Here is a 19,828-nt window from a genome sequence, read left to right as displayed (position 1 = left end):
TGAAAGTTAATTTTTTCAACATTAATATCATCATCATCATCATTTATTGTCTATTGGGAATTTCTTCCCTATTACAAGGGGGTTGCAGTTACATTTGTACTTGTTTTTACTTACAATACTTTTTGTTTTTAAATTTACACTTAATTTTCGCTAATACATTTACATATTCTTTAATTTTGAAACTTATAATTTATTATTCTATTTCACTAATACTATCATATTTTGATACTACATTTGTATTAATTTGTTTTGTTTTTATAAATATCTATTACTTTACAAAAATAGTTATAAATATTATATAAATCTTTTTTACTCATCTTGTTAAAGTTTTTTAACAATTCTATTAGCGAGTTGCCTTTATAAATTCGATTTATGTCTTAGTGTTCACGAATTTCATTTAGTTTTGGACATTTTAATATCAATTGATAAGGTGTTAAGTCGTCGGAATTACATGAAAAACATTTTGTTAATAAGCTTATATAAGTGTTGTTAATATACAGCGAATATTTATTTAAGCGAAGTTGTATTATAAGTCGTTTTACATTCAAATTTACCGAATACAACATATATGGCTGAACTGATGGTATTTCAAATATATCCAAGTACCACGAATGATATTTACTACTATGAAGAGAGTACTGAACTTTGTTTATAGAATGTGCTATAGCTGATTCCAAAAGTAATGAGTAACCTGTTTTCCAATCTTGAATATTGTCTTGAAATAGTAGTACTGATATTCCAAAAGAGTTGAAGATAGTTTGCAATTTATTATACCATGGCTGTTTATTTTTTTGAAGTTTACTTTGCCTGATATTTTCATGATATAAAATAATCAAATTGTTATCACAATTGAATTTGAGTCTATAATAAAATTTAATGATTTGTTTTAATATAACGGGAATAACCATGTGCGATTAGTTAAAATATCCGGCTCGTATTTGACGCAAAAGTTATTTATTAGTGACGTTTTATTTTTTATTACTTGACCATTCCAGTTAGCAATGGAAACCATTTGATTATTCTTTATAAATCTGTTATATTGCATATAATTTTGCTTGGCATGATATCAACTGTCTATATTTATTTGGTTACTATAAGGATGAAAATTATTTACATAAACCAGTTTACTCAATTTTAAGCTATATGTTATTTTTTCTTGATTTATCGTTAATATATCATTACGGAGTTTAACTTGATCTTTTTGTTTTCGCCATTCATAAAATATTGGGAGTAAATTTTTCCTTCTTAATCTTGAGTTTTTGGTTAAATCTGGGGATATTTGCATATCTTCCCATTCTTTTAATGCATTTTTTTGTTGTTTCTTTTGAATAAAAGTATAGAAGAATTTATCACGAATTTGCTTATTACTAAATGTTATTCTTATTGCTGTATTAGGTTTCTTTGTTAGTAAATTTGTTTCTATTATCTCAGATTGGGATATATCATGAATATTAAGTACATTAATCATAAAGTTATATATCTCTGACGTAGATATAGCTTTCACAATAGGATATTTGTATACAATTATTTTTTTATAATTATAATCATTATTTAAAGAATCTATTTTAAATTGCATTAGTTCATTTTCACTTTTTTGATCTTCTAATTGTTGTTGTAAATTTTTAATTTCTTTCTCCATATATATCTGTTTTTCTTTAGTCTCACGTATATCTTGACGTATACGTTCTACGTCTTCTTTTATATAGACCATTTGTTCTAACAATTTATTATTTGAATCATTTATTAAATCTGATATTTTAGTCCATAAGAGTGCGGTTGAGGTGTCAAAATGACTTGCCGAATTAGTAGAAGAATTTGGATTAATTTTAGGTGACTCACCTGTTGAACCCAATAAATTCTGCTGGTTAGATTCCATATTTTGATTCAAGAATTCCCTTGTTCCTTCTTGTGAATCACTTTTCGTTTGTATTCCATAATCCGTAATAAGTTTAGAGCTTGAAGTACTTGGTTGAGCTTGTTTGTTCTCTGTCCTCGTTCTGGTAAGTGGAGGTCTTCCTCGCTTAGCTGGAGATCTTTGCATAATATTTTTTTGAATTATTGCTTTTTCCTTTACTTGAACTTAGATAATGTTAGTTTAAACTTGTTTAACAATAAGTTAAATAAACAGACTAAAATTTACCACTTCGCTGCCCAAATGAAAAGTTCACAAAAAAAGTCACTCACAGCGTCGACGTCCTAACACGCCCCCTTTTCAACATTAATATACCACTTTAGTTATTTTTGTATTTTTATTTGAATGCTGTTGGCAACATCAATCAGGCTTTCATTCTGATTTTATTAATTTGAAAAATCTGATGTTTCATGATTTATTTGTACAAATGTTTGTGCTGTGTATTCTGTGACATTTGATGTTAAAAGCTAAAGCTATTTTGGTATTTAATTGAAAAGTCAAATAAAAAATAAAATTTCTGCAAATAATATAAATTTGTTGAATTCTGCTGACAATAAATCAGAGGAGGAACAATTGTAAATTAAAATTAAAATAATTTTGTTTAAACACATACTAATATATTACTGATTCATTGTATTATATTTTACTGATTTTTAAGGTCTGGAACCAATCTTTTACTTTTCTATCTGACCACATCTTTTTTACATGGGTTTTTTGCACACATTGGGAATGTAGCTACTAATATACAAACAGAATTAGGTTATATTACATTAATAATTTATGTAACTGTAAATAAAACACAATATGGAATAATAATTTAACAAAGAAAGCTCTTTAATGTAATAAAACTAAAATAAATTACACCTGAAACTTGTATTATGAAGTATATTCATAGAAATTTGCAAATTTCAAAAATATTATGAAGTTTGGTTAGCCACATTGTAACATGTAAGATTTTTATACAGTAGAGCGTTGTTTATCCGAAAGAATTCCAGTCCAAAAATTTAAATTTTCGCTAGTGCTCTGGCGTTGCAATCTTTGGCTATATCTTGGGCTACTCCAATATTTTTTTGTTTGTGTATGTGTTTTAGCTGGCACTTTTGTATGGTGTTTTTCTGGGAACTGTGTGTCATGCTGAATCAAACGTTTTTGATACTAGATTAACTTCTAAAGTATAATTTTTTACTGTTTTTATATTTTTCAATATATTTATTTTGTTTGTAAAAAATAAAGAAATAATTTTTAATGATACAATAGTCACGATTATTATTTTAAAAAGTTTACATTAGGCTTAACATCGACGAAAATTCAATGCAAAGCGACATGCAACGGAGAAAAATTTCAACATGGGATAGGTTAACATATTTTTTCGTACGTAATTGGTTATCCGAACAACCCCAGTCCCCAATTGATTCGGATAAATGACGCTCTACTGTAATTTAAATTTTTATAAAGCATACAAATAACTTTCTCAAAATAATAACTACTTATATATACAGTAGAACCTCGATTATCCGGATTTTCGATTATCCAAATTGTTCAAAATAAACAAAAATTTTACGAATTTGCTTATTTGCACTTGGCGAATTACGATACTGTTTATATACGTGATGGAATGCATAACTTTTTTTGTTTCAACAACGTCTCACCCGGCACAGTGATCATAAACTCTTAAATATATTTTGCGTCGTAATAAAAATATAACTTGACATACGTATTTATAAATAATTTATATTCAAATTACATCATTTCTATGACCAAGGGTGGCGTAAGGCATGGGCAACGTGGGCCACAGTCTATGCCTGGCAGTCCGAAGAGCCTCACGTCTCGAAGGTTTACGCATTACTTAAAAGCCGCGAACGTGACGAAAAAATTTTACTCGTCATAAAATGATAAATAGTTTGTCAAATTTTTATTCATAAAAATGCAGTTTCGACTGCTTTTTATTTTATAAAATCCGTCTTCTTGCGCCACCAGAGGGCCTTTTAAACAGTACGTAGTCTGTTATCATTGGTCAGTAGTAGTCCAAATTCAATACGAACGTTTGTTTCTTGAAAATTTGATCACGATTTAATTACACTATTTACTTTTAATATTACCGATATGTCATCGAAAAGAAAACGTGATGTATTATCATTAAAAGACAAATTAAAGTATTTGTTTCGATTATCCGGATTTTTCCTTATCCGGACTACTTTCATCCCCAATTAGTCCGGATAATCAAGGTTCTACTGTATTATAAAATGTTTAATTATTATAAGAAATGATGAAAGTTTTCATCAATAATTGATACCTTTAAATGAAACGTTATTGGTTCCAATCCAGGATATGGCTCCTTGGCAGTGGGAGAAAACAGAAACATGTGATCTCTAAGAAAATGTGGTTTTAATATATAACCACAATTTCCATTTTGTTGAAACCAGCCTTCATACAAATCCATCATTTGGCCAGATGTCTGAAAGTTCATTGCAACTATATTTTGACAAAAAATTATAAATGTTCATCTATTTTATATTATGCAAAAAATACATTATTATTCATTATTATCAAGTTAATCTTACCCATTTGACAGCCATAACTCCAATAATGTAGTGGATTAAAATTGCTTGAATCAACTCTATTGCTACTAGGAAATATATGAGTTAAGTATTGCTTATTATGATTTACAAGATCTTCAGCAAAAGCTTGACATAACTTGGTAGCAAGGATTTCAGCAAAAGAAGAGGCATCAGATGTTTTTTCTGAGAAAATTCAGATTAATTTTAATATATATATATATAATCAACAGTAAATAAATTTTAAAAATTATACATATTATATCTCCTTGAAAGTATAACTTACGTATTTCTTCTGATATTTCATAGTCTAGAAACCTTGTTTTCTTCAAAGTGACTAGATCTGACAATTCATGAGCCAATTTGATTTTATGAATTACCTGATAAAATTTCAAAATTTAAAATATTTTAATATAAATGTACAGTATAACACACAATCAAATTATAACAAAACTGCAATTTCATATATTTAAGTGAAAATATAGTTTAACACATTCTGTAGCAAAAGAATAAAGCAAATTTCTAATTCAGTGCCAAATATCACATTTTCAATTGAAGCTATTTCATTATATATACAGTACATATCTATGTCTCAGTAAATAACAAATTTAATCAATACACATCATTCAAAAAGAGAGTTTTATTAAAGAAAAAGATTTACTGAAGAATTTCATTGCTATTAATTTTTAAAAAAAACATAAAATATATTTAATACAGTCAAACCTCTAGTTTAAAACTTAATTCATTCCTAAAAGTTGTTCTCAAACCGAAACAAATTTTCCATAAGAAACAATATAAGACAGATTAATCCGTTTCTGACCCTCAAAATAAAGCTTCTTTTTTATAACCTTTCAGCTGTATTTCATGCTAAAAATGCCTATAAATACAATGTAATATTATATGTAATAAATTTTTGTTATTTAATTTGACTTAAGCATCTTTAAACACAAATTCTTGGATGCCATTTATATTATGTGAATGTCAATTAATGCAATTTTTATTAATTAATTTGATTTAAATTCAATTGTGATGCACAGTGAAAAATAGTGGTAGTATCTTACTCTCATACACATTGAAATATAATTTAAATAACTGTCATTGATAGTTTGTTTCATGATGTCTAAATCCAGTTGTTGATTGGTTGGGCAATCAACTTTCTTTAACACAGGAAGTATATGGAGTTGACCATCTGTGGGTGCTCTTGCCAAGTAGCTTGTTTGGCAAAAGGGACAAATATGGTGTTCAAAATTGTTCATAAACCAAATTGTTTGTAAACAGAGGTGTTTGAACTCGAGGTCTGACTGTATAACTATTATATTAGCCCATAAACATAAATCAAATTACATAATCCATTAAGTAAACATCTTGGAGAATCTTATATCATTTTCTTACACACGAGAATTTATTATTACATATAATAACAAATTCTTAGTTGCAAAAGATATATAAATATTTCTACCTTGCTACTATCCGATATGTCTTCTTCATCAGTTACTTCACCATCCCCCTTACAATATTCAGGTAATTTTTTGCCCTATAATTTGTTTTAATAACAAAAATAAAAATATATACAACAATAAATATTTTACACTTAACTATCTACTTGTTCTCTAATATTCTAAAAATGATGCAAATCTTACCATAATGACAATTTTTCTTTTTAATCTTTCAGGAGAAGTCTGAGTTAATAATAAATGACCATCTCTCTCTGGAATATATAAATATTTGCTCAACATAAAAGATATTAAACTAGATATTTCCCTTTGAGATTCCAGACAGCAATGATTTTCCAAATGTAGAATCAACGGATACCTTATTAAAACAAAAACACAGATAAATCAAAAATTTATTTAATCAAAATAAATATTTCTGTTAAATCCTTTATAACTTACTGTGATGTTACAAAAGCATTATCACTAATTGTTTGTAAAACATCTGCTAATGGAATTTTAGATGTCAAAGTATTACCATGATACACAACTGGCCCTTGGATATCATCCCAACAATCAACTAAATTTGTAAATATTCAAATCAATATTCTGTTATTACCATTAGACTAATTTTTAATTATTAATTTACCTTTAATACATCTACATCCTTTCTGCAGAACATTAACATAACCTTCTATACTAGATGGACCTTTTAATTGATCTTGTAGCAAATATCTACATATTGAATATAGTTATTAATTTTTAAGTCAGTAATGAAATTCAATAATAATATTGAAAGTGACTTACGTATTATGGGAAGTTGATATAAAATAATGAGACAATGGATGGGACATGTCTTGATCAACAGCTCCTTTGTTTGGTGTCATATCACAGGTTTCTGACAGCAGAAATTGAGTAAAACCTGAAAATAATAGAATTCATGATGAAGAATTATTTGAATTAAATAAAAAAAAATTTTGAAAAAATATTTTATTAATAGAAATTATAAGCATCCAACTCAATAACTGTAGAACTTATAAAGAATAGAAAAATAGATATTTTTCTTCAGAAAGATTTTATATAATGTAAGGCATTTGTTTATGTAATAGTAATTCTGCTTTATTAGTATGTAAATTTGCTTTTAGCTAAATTTTAAAGTGTGTCATTTCTATATAACTGAAATAGAATGTACAAAATCTTTTGGTTTGCTCATGACAATACATCTAAATTCAGTGTTCTGTCTTATCTGAGATCAATCCCTTCTGATTATCATAAAAATTTCGATTTCAATAATTCTCAACAAGCATCTGTTCATTTTGTTTGCTACTTGTTGAATTTTGAGTAATTGCAATGATGTTTCCACTGTGTACTTTGTTGCAATTGTACTATACTTAATATCACTCTTATATTCTTCCCCACACATAATAATGTGATAAAATTTTTAAAAGTATTATTCAACTATCATCTAATTTTACTTCTAAGGCTTCAATTTAATAATATTACAATTATAAGTGAAAGGTTATCATATCTAAAGCGGTTAAAAGTAAAAATTTCTCATACAAGAAAATTTCCATGTATGTATGTCTCTTTAATTCGAAATTAAGTTCAGTAGACTATCATTACAGCTTTCAGGTTAAACATTTCTTTTATTGTTTCCACATATGCATTTCGGACTTATATAAATGTTAAGTCCGTCTTCAGTGCAATACTACAAATTATTAAAAACTACAATTACTAACATGACAAAATTCCTCACATGTAGGTCATATTTACTGACATAAAACTATCATATTTAAAAATTGTCACACTTATATGATACCTATGGTTCTGTCTTCTAAAACCACGGTGTATAACGGGTAACATTGGAAAGATTTTTTAATACAGCCATTTTAAAGTGTTTGGCATATACTCTTCCCTTAAAAAGCACTTAAAATAGAAAACTTCCTTTTAAAGTTAGTGTCAGTAAAATCTATATATACTTGTATATTTAAAAGACAACTGTATGTGCTTATTGATCTTGATATTCTTAATAAATTTATTATTATACCTGGAACTTATGAATAGCAATGGATGATTAAACAAACAAAATCAAAATTTTCCTACTATAATATGAAGTAAAAAATAGTCATAATGTTTCACTCCAAAGTATTTTTATTTGTAAAGAAGTTTAAAATTGATGATGGATTTCAATCTTTAAAAAATTAAAATCCATCTACTTTAAACTTCAAAGAATAAATTCAAATTATAAAAAATTTTGAATGATAAAAACATAAATGAAATTATGATTTTGAACTAATTGACAGAGACAAATATTACTTAAGTTTTTTATTATTTATTTAAATATTTTAATTTGTTATTCATACATAGAATTTGAAATAGGAACTACAATTTCTCCAACAATTTTAAGAAAACATTATTTTTATAGTTACTTTCTTTACAAAATAAATGTTATGTCATTCTTATAAGAATGCATAATTTGTTTAATGGAATTAAAAATCTGAAAAGTGAACTTAATATTTCATTTTGTAAAATTTCAATTTTACTAATTTCAGAATAAATTTTACATTAAAAAATGTATTGGAATAAAATAATTACTATTCATATACTAATAATGTTAAACATGATTTAATTAATATACAAGGAATAAAATGTAAATATTAAAAAACATATTTCTATAATATTCATTTATTTATATTTATTCAGTGATATCTGAACATTTTTAAAATAAAACTTTATAAAACTCAGATATTTTTCATAGAAACAAAATTAAAATGCCAAATTTTAATTTGGACAGCTTTAATGTAAAAAAGATATTTTCAGGAATTTATTTCCATGCATAATAACTATTAAAGTAGAGTCCCACAAACTCAACTTAAGGTGGACTGAGAAGATGACATGATATCAACGTTGAGTTTTACAGATAGTGATGATGCTAAACAGCAAAATTTTCACAAAGAAATTATATGCACAAATTCATACATGTATAAACTAGTACGAATAGTGACTATTTCTATTTGTAATTAAATCTTAATTAAAAAAGTATTGTCTATTTAGTGGCTATTTCTGAGTTAGTGACATTTGTGTCATGGCATTTTGCAGTGATAGCTTGGAAACGGCTGCATATTTAAAAGGTTGTCTTGAGTGTGTTTAATAAGCTTGGAAAAAGGCTTATATTCTTTGTTAACACATGGAACTAATGCTATTATTGTGTTGCCAGAGAAAAACAATAACTTACTTTATCTTACAATTAAGCTCTAGAGATAAAAATTAAATTACAAGTATTTTTTAATGATATGATGAGTTTTACAGAATATTGAGTTATTGATAGTCGAGTTTATGGGACTCTACTGTATTATTATTGTTAGTATTTAACATTTCTCTCTTTAAAGTTTATAATACATCTATTAAAAAATATAATTAAAATCTAATCTAATCTAAAATATATTTATAATAAATGTTAGAATAAATTATATTTTAATGTAATTGACATTAATATTAATTTCATTATATTAATATTTCATTATTCAGTATATAATTTCTTTCCAATATTAAAAATAAAAAATTTTCAAGAAAAACATTAAATTATAAATATATATTTTTTAATAGATGTATTATAAATTTTTGAGAGAGAGATATGTTTGTTGTTGGTGTTTATTATTATTATAAATTTATTTTCATGAAATGAAATCTAAATATATAAAATTACATGTCCTGACTGACTGGGTGATTCATCATCGCCCAGAGCAAACCACTGAACCTAGAGATGAAATTTGGTACACAGTTAGGGTGCATCATGTAAATGCACACTAAAAAGGAATTTTTCAAATTTTCCCATGGGGGAGAGGAAGAGGATTAATGCTTAACCTGAAGAATGGCTTCTACTGTACTATTTTAGATGTGATTTTTTGTTTTTAACTACATTTTAGTAGTGTAAGAATTGGGATCTATTAGGTTAATCAGTATAAGAAAATATATTATTTCTCTACACATTGTTTACGAAATGGGAAGTTGCATTCATCATTTTTGAAGAAAAGGGAAATCAACACTTCCTTTCCAACAGGACCTTATCTGTAATTCTGACAACCATATGTCTGTTTATGGCTCAACCTGAAGAACACTTTTAATGTACTATTTTAGATGCAATTTTTGTTTTTATAGTAACAACTAATGATTGAGAATCTTAGTGAAGTACCAAGGGAGGGTTATTTCTATCAAATTGCAAATTCCATGCAGGTGAAGCCGTGGGTAACAGCTAGTTATATATATAGTCGAGAGTCTGCATAAGTCGACACCACAAGGGGAAGTGAAAATGTGTCAAGTTAACCGCTATGACGACTAAAGTGAAGCTGAAAAAACACCAATACTACAATTAGAAAAATACAGTAGTGCAATGTACTTCTCTGACCATCCATCACTGGCATTAAAGTTAGTTTCTACTCCAAGTACTCCAGCAATGTCCATTGCCATTTGTTTCAGTATTAGTCCTGAAACAAAAAGATTTGATGAACGAATTTGCTTTAGCCAACATAGGAGAACATCTTCAACACCTTTGTACGGCAACTTTCTCTGGTGTTCTCAAGGCAGCCGCAAGAAAAAGTTTAATTCTCTCTTTTTTCTTCATGATTCCCACCAATATTGTTTTTGAAAGGTTTTTTTGTTTTGCAAATTTGGCTTGTGAAGTTTTCTTGCATTCAAATTCAGAAACAAGTTTGTATTTTTCCTTCAGTGTAAGTGTTGTTAGCTTTTGGACACTCATTTCTAATAGAAATGTAAAACATGTGCTACAAATAATACATGAGGTGAGAAAATGCAAAATGTATATTTTCTTTTTGGTTATCTGTTATTTTATATATAAAAATATATAAAATGTTAAGGCATTTTTATTAATATGTATATATTAATAGCTAATTCAACTCCCCCTCCTGAAAAAAAATGAGTTCACACTGTATATATATATTAGGGTGTCCCTTATATGGAGAAAAAATTTTTTTTTTCAAATTTTTACATGCATACCTTTAATTCTTTTCAAATCACTAAGACTTACTTACATACAAAATATTGATCCCCTACAATGACGATAAGCAGTGCCGACTAAGCCTCAAAGTTTTTATAAAGTCATTTTTGACTATCACTCGACTACATCATTGTCATACATACATGACTAGATCATTGTAATATTAAATAATTAGGTAAATAAGGAAATCAGACAACAATGAATATTTAAAATTTGTATGAATGCAAATTATTGTGGATATTTTCTTTTCAATGTCTCCTTTTTACAGTGCGGATACAGTTTTCTGTGTTCTTGCACACACGTAAAAGAAACTGCTTCTGTTCTACATCTGCGGTAATTAACCATGAAAATCTTGCATTAATTTAACAGTTCTTTCAGCTGTATCATTCACTGCCTTGAGAGAAAGAACCTTTCTTTTAGCTTGCAAAAAAAGCATGTTCTTAAAAGAAATGCTTTCCTGAAGGAAACTGCTTACAATTTTTAACCTAATAAACAGATTTTTGCTCTTCCTAGACACAAAACAATCCAAGGTTTTTCCTGAAACAAAAAGTAAGTATAGTTTAAATAAGATATAATTAAAGTACAAACAAAACATATAGTTCTACATACCATACAAAGAGCTGGCTATTTCTTCTTTTGATGGAATAAACCTTTTCCTGAAATCAGATATACTTTCCCATTCCAAGTTAGCTACTATTTTCATCTTGGTTGTTTCATCAACTAAATTATTGAATAGTGATAATATGGCTATTTCCTCAGATAAGTACCACAAGTGTTGACAAAACTTGGTCAAAGCTGCCTGGGAATTTTAATTTGTCAACTTTTTCATATTCTTTTAATGTTTTAAAAAGTACAATTCTTGATATGGCACCTGTACTGCCAAACCACATCCAAGCCAGGGTTTTACGTAAACTGTTACAATAAATAAGCAAACTTCTTATAATGCTTGTTTTCCTTGGCATTCATTCTGAACTCAGACTGCAGCAAACATACTTTCAAAGAGTAAATAACTCTAGCCATTCACTTTGCTTGATGCATCGCACCTAGAGGCCTGATTTTAATTCTTTTTTCTTTATCTTCCCCAAAAATATGATAGATAACTCGACTAATTTGTGATAATCAACTCTCACAATAGATTTCTCTCACATAAAAAGTAAATAATTGATCAATTTCTATGTCATTGAAATGTTGTTTTACAAAATCAATGCACATTTGTATGTTCGTAGAATCAAAGCTTTTCCAAGAGTCTACATACATTTTTTGAATATCGGAATATCGAGGCTGTTAGCAACATGGGGGATTTTTGTTTCAAACACACTTTTTAAGAAGTGTGTTTGAAACAAAAACTAGCTCATATATATGATGGCGACAAGCAAAGAGTAACAGCTCTCTTTCTAATATAATGGAGCTTGTAATAGCATACAAGCTCCATTTAAGCGACCTGTATTGGATGCTGTTGTGTCATAACCTTATTTGTACCTTGTCATTTAAATTCCAATCATAGAGTGCATTCAAAACTGCTTTGGCTTGGTGTTTACCAGAAGAACTGCCCAGTATTGGTACGGCAAGCAGTTGTTCTGTCTGTCCGAATGAAATAAGAATTGGTAGGCGCTCTTCTTTAGAACTTCTAATGTTCAAGCCAGGTAACAATTTGCCATCCCAATGAATGGTGACTACTTCTGGCACATCATCCTAAAAATTGGATTTTATGGCTTCTGCTCTGTCCTTCCTCACTTGTGTCCAAATCCATTGAAGTGAAGATTTGTTCATTGAAAATTCATCAATACAAAGCCCCAGAGCTTCCACTGTAGCATGAAGAATATAAACAAAATCTCTAATGCTCAACCGGCATCTGTATAAATCTGTCTGTCTAAAGCTGCAACTAGTTTAGGCATAATGAAATTCTTTCTTCCTCTTTTTACACTAGCTTCAGACGACACAGTATTCAATTCCTGAGAAAAGAAACTCATCCAGACTATTGTCAGAGCTATGAGAACTGTCGTATAGTTTCTGGAGTGGTGATAAATTGTGTAATATTGAAGAAGTCGATGCAGCCTTCACAGAAATATTTTTGAGCCTTTTCTCTCTACTTCTATTTTTCTTTGCCTTGCCCTTCTTCTTTTTCGGCCAATTTTTTATCTACACCCACCAAACAGCCCGGACACCTTGATTCTCTCTGTTTCTGTAAGAATTTTTTATCTTCCTCTATTGTCATATGTTCGAGGGCATTGGCTTGTGCGATATCAAATAAGTTATCTAAATCTATTTGGATAAACATCTTGAGTTTTCTTACTGTTTTTTTTTGCAACTCTCTCCATACATGATAAAGATCCACCAATTTCTTGACACAGTTAGGTATAGATTTTGTAGGTATTCTAGCTTTTTCCCAAAATATGATACACTCACATATTACAAGATTTGCACTTTCACTCACAGTTAATTTAACTTCATGAATGTTAAAAAACAAAACTGCGAGTACCTGCCAATTTGATGGTAATTTTGCATCCGTGATTTGGTGGTTTATCTCTCTGACTAAGAAAATATGTTTTTTAGTGCTTCATAATTCCACCGACATTGTTGAAAAATAAAACTATATGTGTTAATAGCCTGAAAAGTTGTGTTAGAATGGTAAAGAAAGCAAATATGCACCACTTCTCTAACACAACATGTATGGACATGATTCGATGCAAGTCAGCACGAGTTCGAGTGACCAAAATGAGCTGAAATTTATTGAGAGAGTATTTAAGGGTAAAATAAACAAAACTAGGCCATATGAGTTAGAAAAAAAAATATTCGAAACATGAGGGACACCCTAGTATATATATACATACACACATACACAGTGGAACCTCACTTAACAAGCACCTCACATGATGAGTGAGGAGGAGAGGAAAAGTCCCAAATTGTGCGCATGATCCATCAGTCTGTGTTTAGCACTCGTTCTGCTAGCATCTTAGTATTGCTTGTGATCACATATTTTTCCAAACTTGTGTTCACACATATTACTTTTAAACATCAACAACCACAGCCCATTATATAATAAACATGCCAAATGATATGCCAAATTCTTGGGCTATGTAAAGGCTATAATTAAATATTAGAAATTAATTAATTCGACTAGAGGTAGGCAGTTATGCTGCCAACTCATATGAAATTTAATGACCAATTCCAAATTAAATTTTAGAAATGTCTGAATTAAAAATTAACTATTTATAATTATTAAATTTAATACAGGATGGAAGCATAACTGCCTACCTCTAGTCAAATTAATTAATTTCTATTATTTAATAATAGCCTTTGGCATATTGTTTGGAATGGATATCAAACATATTATCTGTGATTTTTTTTTTTGTTTTCTGCAAATCGAATTCTCATTCTAGGTTGGTTCATTCCATGCTAGAAGAAATGATGATGATGATTTACGCTCCTTAACAATGCACATTGTACAATTTTCTTAGAATAAATGTTATACATAAAATATTTGAGTCTTTTTTTGGCGTGGATCACATTATCGTATTTTACATTCATTTCTATGGGAAAAATTGTTTTGCATTACTACAATAAGTTTGATTTTTTTAAATGTCAGTTTTAAAATTAAATTTTGTATATTTTCAATGTATAATTATAATAACTGCTAATATGTTTATGCAATTTTATTGCATAAACAATATTAATAGTATAATTTATTACTTAAAATATTAAAATAATAAATTACACTGGACAACAATGATTTTGTTTCAGGCTCAAAATTAGCATATTCTTATGTATTTTCATCTGCTGAATTCAAAAATCATTATAAAAATGACCAATTAGCTCTTGCTTTGGAGCAGCGGTTCCCAACCAGTGGTCCACAAGAACTAAAATATGGTCTGCGAAAGATTAAAACTTTTATTCATTTTAAATTACAATTTAAAATGATTGACATAATCTAAATAATACAAAATATATGAGAAAGGTTTTATAGTAAAATTTATAAAAAATGTTTCATTACAAAATAGTGCATCTTCAATTACATTGGTGTTTTTCCTGTAAAACTCCTCAGATCAGCAAATAATAAAACTACACTCTATTATAGAATATATATTTTTCTGATATAAGATATTTCATTTATTTTTGTATAAAATTATTATACATATAAAAACATTTATAAAGAACAGAACATCTGGTTGCAATTATCAAGTTTTCGACTTCACAACATGTATACATTTATTACACTGTTGGAGGAAAGATGTCACTACACTTAAATATATTTTATGACTGTTTTTCTTTGAACAATTGTAGAATATCTCACTCTTATTAGTGCTCTTGCTTGGTCAAGTCAAATTCCTGGTTTTGGAGTGCTTTTGAAGTGTAATATTATACAGGTTAAACCAAAATGCCATGAAAATCTGTTAATTTAATGAACAATTTTTGTTACATTTGTGGTGAAATAACATTTTCATCACAGAAATGCAATCTGACACCTCTCGTGAAGACTGCCTATCACCATATTTTGGTATGAAGGTAGGGGACCAGGATAAGTCATGGGCTCCACATATATGTTGTAACTCTTGTTCAGTTATACTATGAGAATGGCTGAAAAATAAAAAATGATCTATGGCTTTTGCTGTACCTATGGTTTGGCAGGAGCCCACAAACCATACAGATGACTGCTATTTCTGCTTGACTCCACCATAAAGGCAGGATTGTCAAAGAAGAAAAAAGGAACAGTTCAATACCCAAATCTTTCATATGCTATTCGACCTATTCCACATTCAGACAATTTACCAGTTCCTACTCCACCTAAACATTATGAGCTTGAAGTAGAAAATGAAGACAGTGTGGAAGAAGAAGAACCCTACAAGCCTTCCACATCTCATGACCCTGATTTTGAGGTAAAAGATGATACATCGCACAGACTGAGTCAAGTGGAATTGAGTGATCTCATTCAAGACCTAGACTTGTCAAAGCAGAAGGCGGAACTTCTAGGGTCAAGACTACAGCAATGGAATCTTCTCCAATGTGATGTCAGGGTCTCACAGTTCAGAGAATGTCAGAAGGATCTGCTTCCTTTTTTTCATTAGAAAAACAATCTGGTCGTTTGCTGCAACATTAATGGCTTGATGAAATGTTTGAATTTGAACCATGTTTCAAGTGAATGGAGGCTATTCATAGACTCCTCTAAGCTTAGTCTGAAAGCTGTATTACTTCACAATGGCAACCATCATCCTTCTATTCCTGTTGGTCATGCTGTTCATATGGGGAGACTTATGCAAACATGACAGCCCTCCTTGACTCAATCAATTATGTTGAGCACAACTGGAAAATATGTGGCAATCTAAAAGTCATCGCTGTACTCTTAGGTATGCAACTGGGGTACACTAAATACTGTTGAATTTTATGTATGTGGGACAGTAGGGATAGGAAATCACATTACATTCAAGTGGACTCTACCAAGAAAAATATTGTTGCCAAGCCTCTTGTGGATCCAAAAGATGTTCTTCTTCCACCCCTTCATATCAAGCTGGGTTTAATGAAAACTTTTGTCAAAGATATGAACCAGAAAGGCCAGGCATTTAAGTACGTAAGAGACAAATTTCCTAGATTGAGTGATGCAAAGGTTAAGGAAGGTATTTTTGTTGGGCCATGAATTTGAAAACTTGTAAAGGATCCCGTATTTGACCAAGTTTTGGAGGGAAAAGAAAAGGAAGCTTGGAAAGCCTTACAGGAGTTATTTGTGGATTCTTAGACAACAAAAGAGATGATAACTACACTCAGTTGGTGACAGTACTTCTGGAAAAATATCATCAACTCAGATGCAACATGTCCCTCAAAATCCATTTTCTCCATTCCCACCTAGACTTTTTCCCTCCTAGTTGTCCTAGTTGCAACATGTCCCTCAAAATCCATTTTCTCCATTCCCACCTAGACTTTTTCCCTCCTAGTTGTGGAGCTGTCATTGATGAACATGGGGAAAGATTCCACCAGGATATTTCTGTATTGGAACAAAGATATCAGGGCCATTGGAATGAAGCAATGCTTGCAGATTACTGCTGGTCTGTGTGTAGGGATGCATCAGAACTCACTTACAAGAGGTAAGCCAAAAGAAAATGATCTCATGAAGTCACCACATGATTCTCTTCACACCTAATCACACGGAATCTATTAATTTAGAACTCTTAGAATGTTACTGTAATTTTAAAAAAAATTCAAAAGCACTTTCAATGTTGTTAGCATATGTAATTAAAATGTATCGCTTTCTCTTATGCTGTTAAAATCATCTATTGTATACCACAGAAACTAGAGCTAATAAAAATTTTTCTTTGTCATATTCAATTTTCTCACCCCAAAATTAGTAAGATTTCACTCATGAAATAAAGGAAACATTCAAAAACATTTTTTTTGTTGTCCAGTGTTATCTATTCAGTATTCAGTTTATGAAAGTTCCTATAACATTTATAGAATATTTTCTTAACATTTTAAATAACTTAATGTTCTAATTTAAATACTGAATAATAGAATAAAATTGAAACTACCAATATTTTGTGTAACACAATTTTATAATAAAAACAAATTACAAAAGTTTTTAATCTTTAAGATTTAAAATTTTCATATATAAATTTTTTTTTATTGTAAGTATTGATAATAAAAAGTCAACTATAAAAAAAACAAGTGATAAAAGGATGTAACAAAATTACAAAATAATTTTGTTCTTTATTTATTTGATTATTTTACTCAACACAAAATTATTTATTTTATTAATACAGCAAATAAAATCCAGAATAAATAAATATGAATTTAACTAAAATCTGAATCACTTAATATGTTTTGTTTAATTCATGATTAATAAATTAAATAAATACTAATTTCAAAATTTGCTTTGACTACGATACATAAAAAAGAACCTATTGAATATCCATTATATTTAATTGACATTAGTATTGTAGAATAAGGAAATTATTTATGAGTGGATTCAAATGTAGATCTATAGTATTAGCTTGATGTTTCACTGTCACCTCATCTGGATGATTAACATTGTTAAATATATTTCTGAAATTTAGCTGTAAGCAAGTTCCTTTTTCTAGTACATAGCAATTTTAAAAAATCATATGTATATATGATTTTTTAAATTATCAAATGATACTTAATTTAACTTAATTTATAATTTAATAATAGCTTTACATATAGTAAAGCTATTTTAGTGAATATAAAATTATTACAAACAATATTAGAAATTTTTTCAGTGTTGTAAATTTTACACAGTATTTACAGAAATATTTTAAATAATAATAGTCATTTAAAAAATTTCAGCTTATTATGAAAAAGTAAAGTTTACTTAACTTACATTTATAAGAAAATTCATTTTAATAATTAAATATTGTTATTGAAGAAATAATATATAAGCTAAAAAAGAAATCTTTTACTATTAAATTATTTCTGTAGTAAGTTTTTTTTATATTAGAAAGCAAATACAGTACAAATAAGATTAAGTTTGCAATTTTGCAATACAAATATTTAAATGAAAATAGGAAAGATGCCAATTTTGTTATTACAAATGAATAAATAAAAGCATCTCTAATATAAACATGTTATTTTTTGCAAGAAAACTGGACAACAACAAAATCAAAATTTAATATTTTGTATTTTCATAGCAAAATATAGATTAAAAAAGTAAAATATAAATCACCATTGAACAATAAAAATTAGTACAAGTCAACCCCCCCTATAACACTATTGATTTTTTCATTTTATATGAATTCCATGTTGTACAAGTCACTTAGATTTTACAAATACATGTGCCAGGCTGTGAACGGCTCACGTATTTGTAAAATCTAAGTGACTTGTACAACATGGAATTCATATAAAACGGAAAAATCAACAATGTTATAGGGGGATTGATTGTAAATTTATAATTCCTTGTCTACTCTAATAAAATTCTTAGTTTCAATAGTTTCACTACTCCAAATTTGCATTTTAAGCAGAAATTTCAGACTATTGCAATTTCTTAAAGAAACTGAAGGTGGTTTAAAAAATGATAACAGTCCAAAATTCATTTCTCTCAAATTTCTTAAATGTTCTGTTTAAAACTTGAATATAGAATAGTGAGGCTACCTAAAATAACAAGTAGATCAGTGATGATATAAAATAAGGTAAACCAGTACCTAAGGAGATAAAAATTTTTATAATAAAATTTTATACTAAGAATAATAAAAACTTTTAAACTTATATTTGTATTACATTTATTATAAGTTTTAAAATAAATTATAAAAAATTTATTAAATGAAATTTGAAATAATTCCAGGGAAACTTATCCTTAATAATTAAAGCTGATTTTTTAAATATTTTTTTATAGAAAGTATTCAACTTTTCAAAAATTAATATATAATTAATATTCATACTCTATATATAATAAACAGGATATCTTCAAATTCAGATTAATATCCAACTGAATTTCAAATAAAAATTATAGTAGAAATTTTAATTAAAAATTAAATAATAAAATTTTATATTCTTGTTCACTATAGTTATAATTCTAATTAAATTTTTTATACTGATTTTTTTAGATTTGTTTTCTATTTGCAGAATTGAATTTATACATCATTATTTATTTACTCAATGAAAAACTGTTAATTGCATAAAGAAAAAATTATTCAGAAAGTAAAATATTTAAGGGACCAAATCAATATTTCCAGGTAAATAAAAACTATATTCAAAGTAAAATATCAGATTTGAAAAATAGTAAAATTATTTTTGAAACTAAATTTGTCTACAGAAAGAGTTCAAGATGTTATTGGGTGAAAGTGCTTTCTTGTTTTACGTTACAAGTGATGTTATTTTTTCTCTTACAAAATACATTTGACATTTTTAAACTTTTAGAAAAGCAACAAACTAAATTCTAAAAAAAAAAAATAAAATAAATAAATTCATCGATCATATC

General features: G+C 28.1%; 1 protein-coding gene across 1 annotated transcript in view; it reads right to left on the bottom strand.

Moving 5' to 3' along the window:
• Positions 1-19,828, bottom strand: part of LOC111625676 (inactive phospholipase C-like protein 1) — a 60,975-nt gene that overhangs the window by 9,940 nt on the left and 31,207 nt on the right. Inside the window, exons 9-16 of the mRNA XM_023368891.1 lie at positions 6,705-6,819; positions 6,547-6,632; positions 6,360-6,477; positions 6,108-6,279; positions 5,927-6,001; positions 4,754-4,847; positions 4,474-4,653; positions 4,206-4,384 (exon numbers count right to left, since the gene is read on the bottom strand). Of these exons, the coding sequence (XP_023224659.1) occupies positions 4,206-4,384; positions 4,474-4,653; positions 4,754-4,847; positions 5,927-6,001; positions 6,108-6,279; positions 6,360-6,477; positions 6,547-6,632; positions 6,705-6,819 (1,019 nt within the window). The remainder of the gene's footprint in view (positions 1-4,205; positions 4,385-4,473; positions 4,654-4,753; positions 4,848-5,926; positions 6,002-6,107; positions 6,280-6,359; positions 6,478-6,546; positions 6,633-6,704; positions 6,820-19,828) is intronic.

This window comes from Centruroides sculpturatus, unplaced genomic scaffold (genome assembly GCF_000671375.1).
Source record: "Centruroides sculpturatus isolate CEXI.00-Female unplaced genomic scaffold, Cexi_2.0 scaffold338, whole genome shotgun sequence".
NCBI lineage: Eukaryota > Metazoa > Arthropoda > Arachnida > Scorpiones > Buthidae > Centruroides > Centruroides sculpturatus.
The sequence above is the reverse complement of the archived record's forward strand: the minus strand, read 5'-3'. Positions and strand labels throughout refer to the sequence as shown.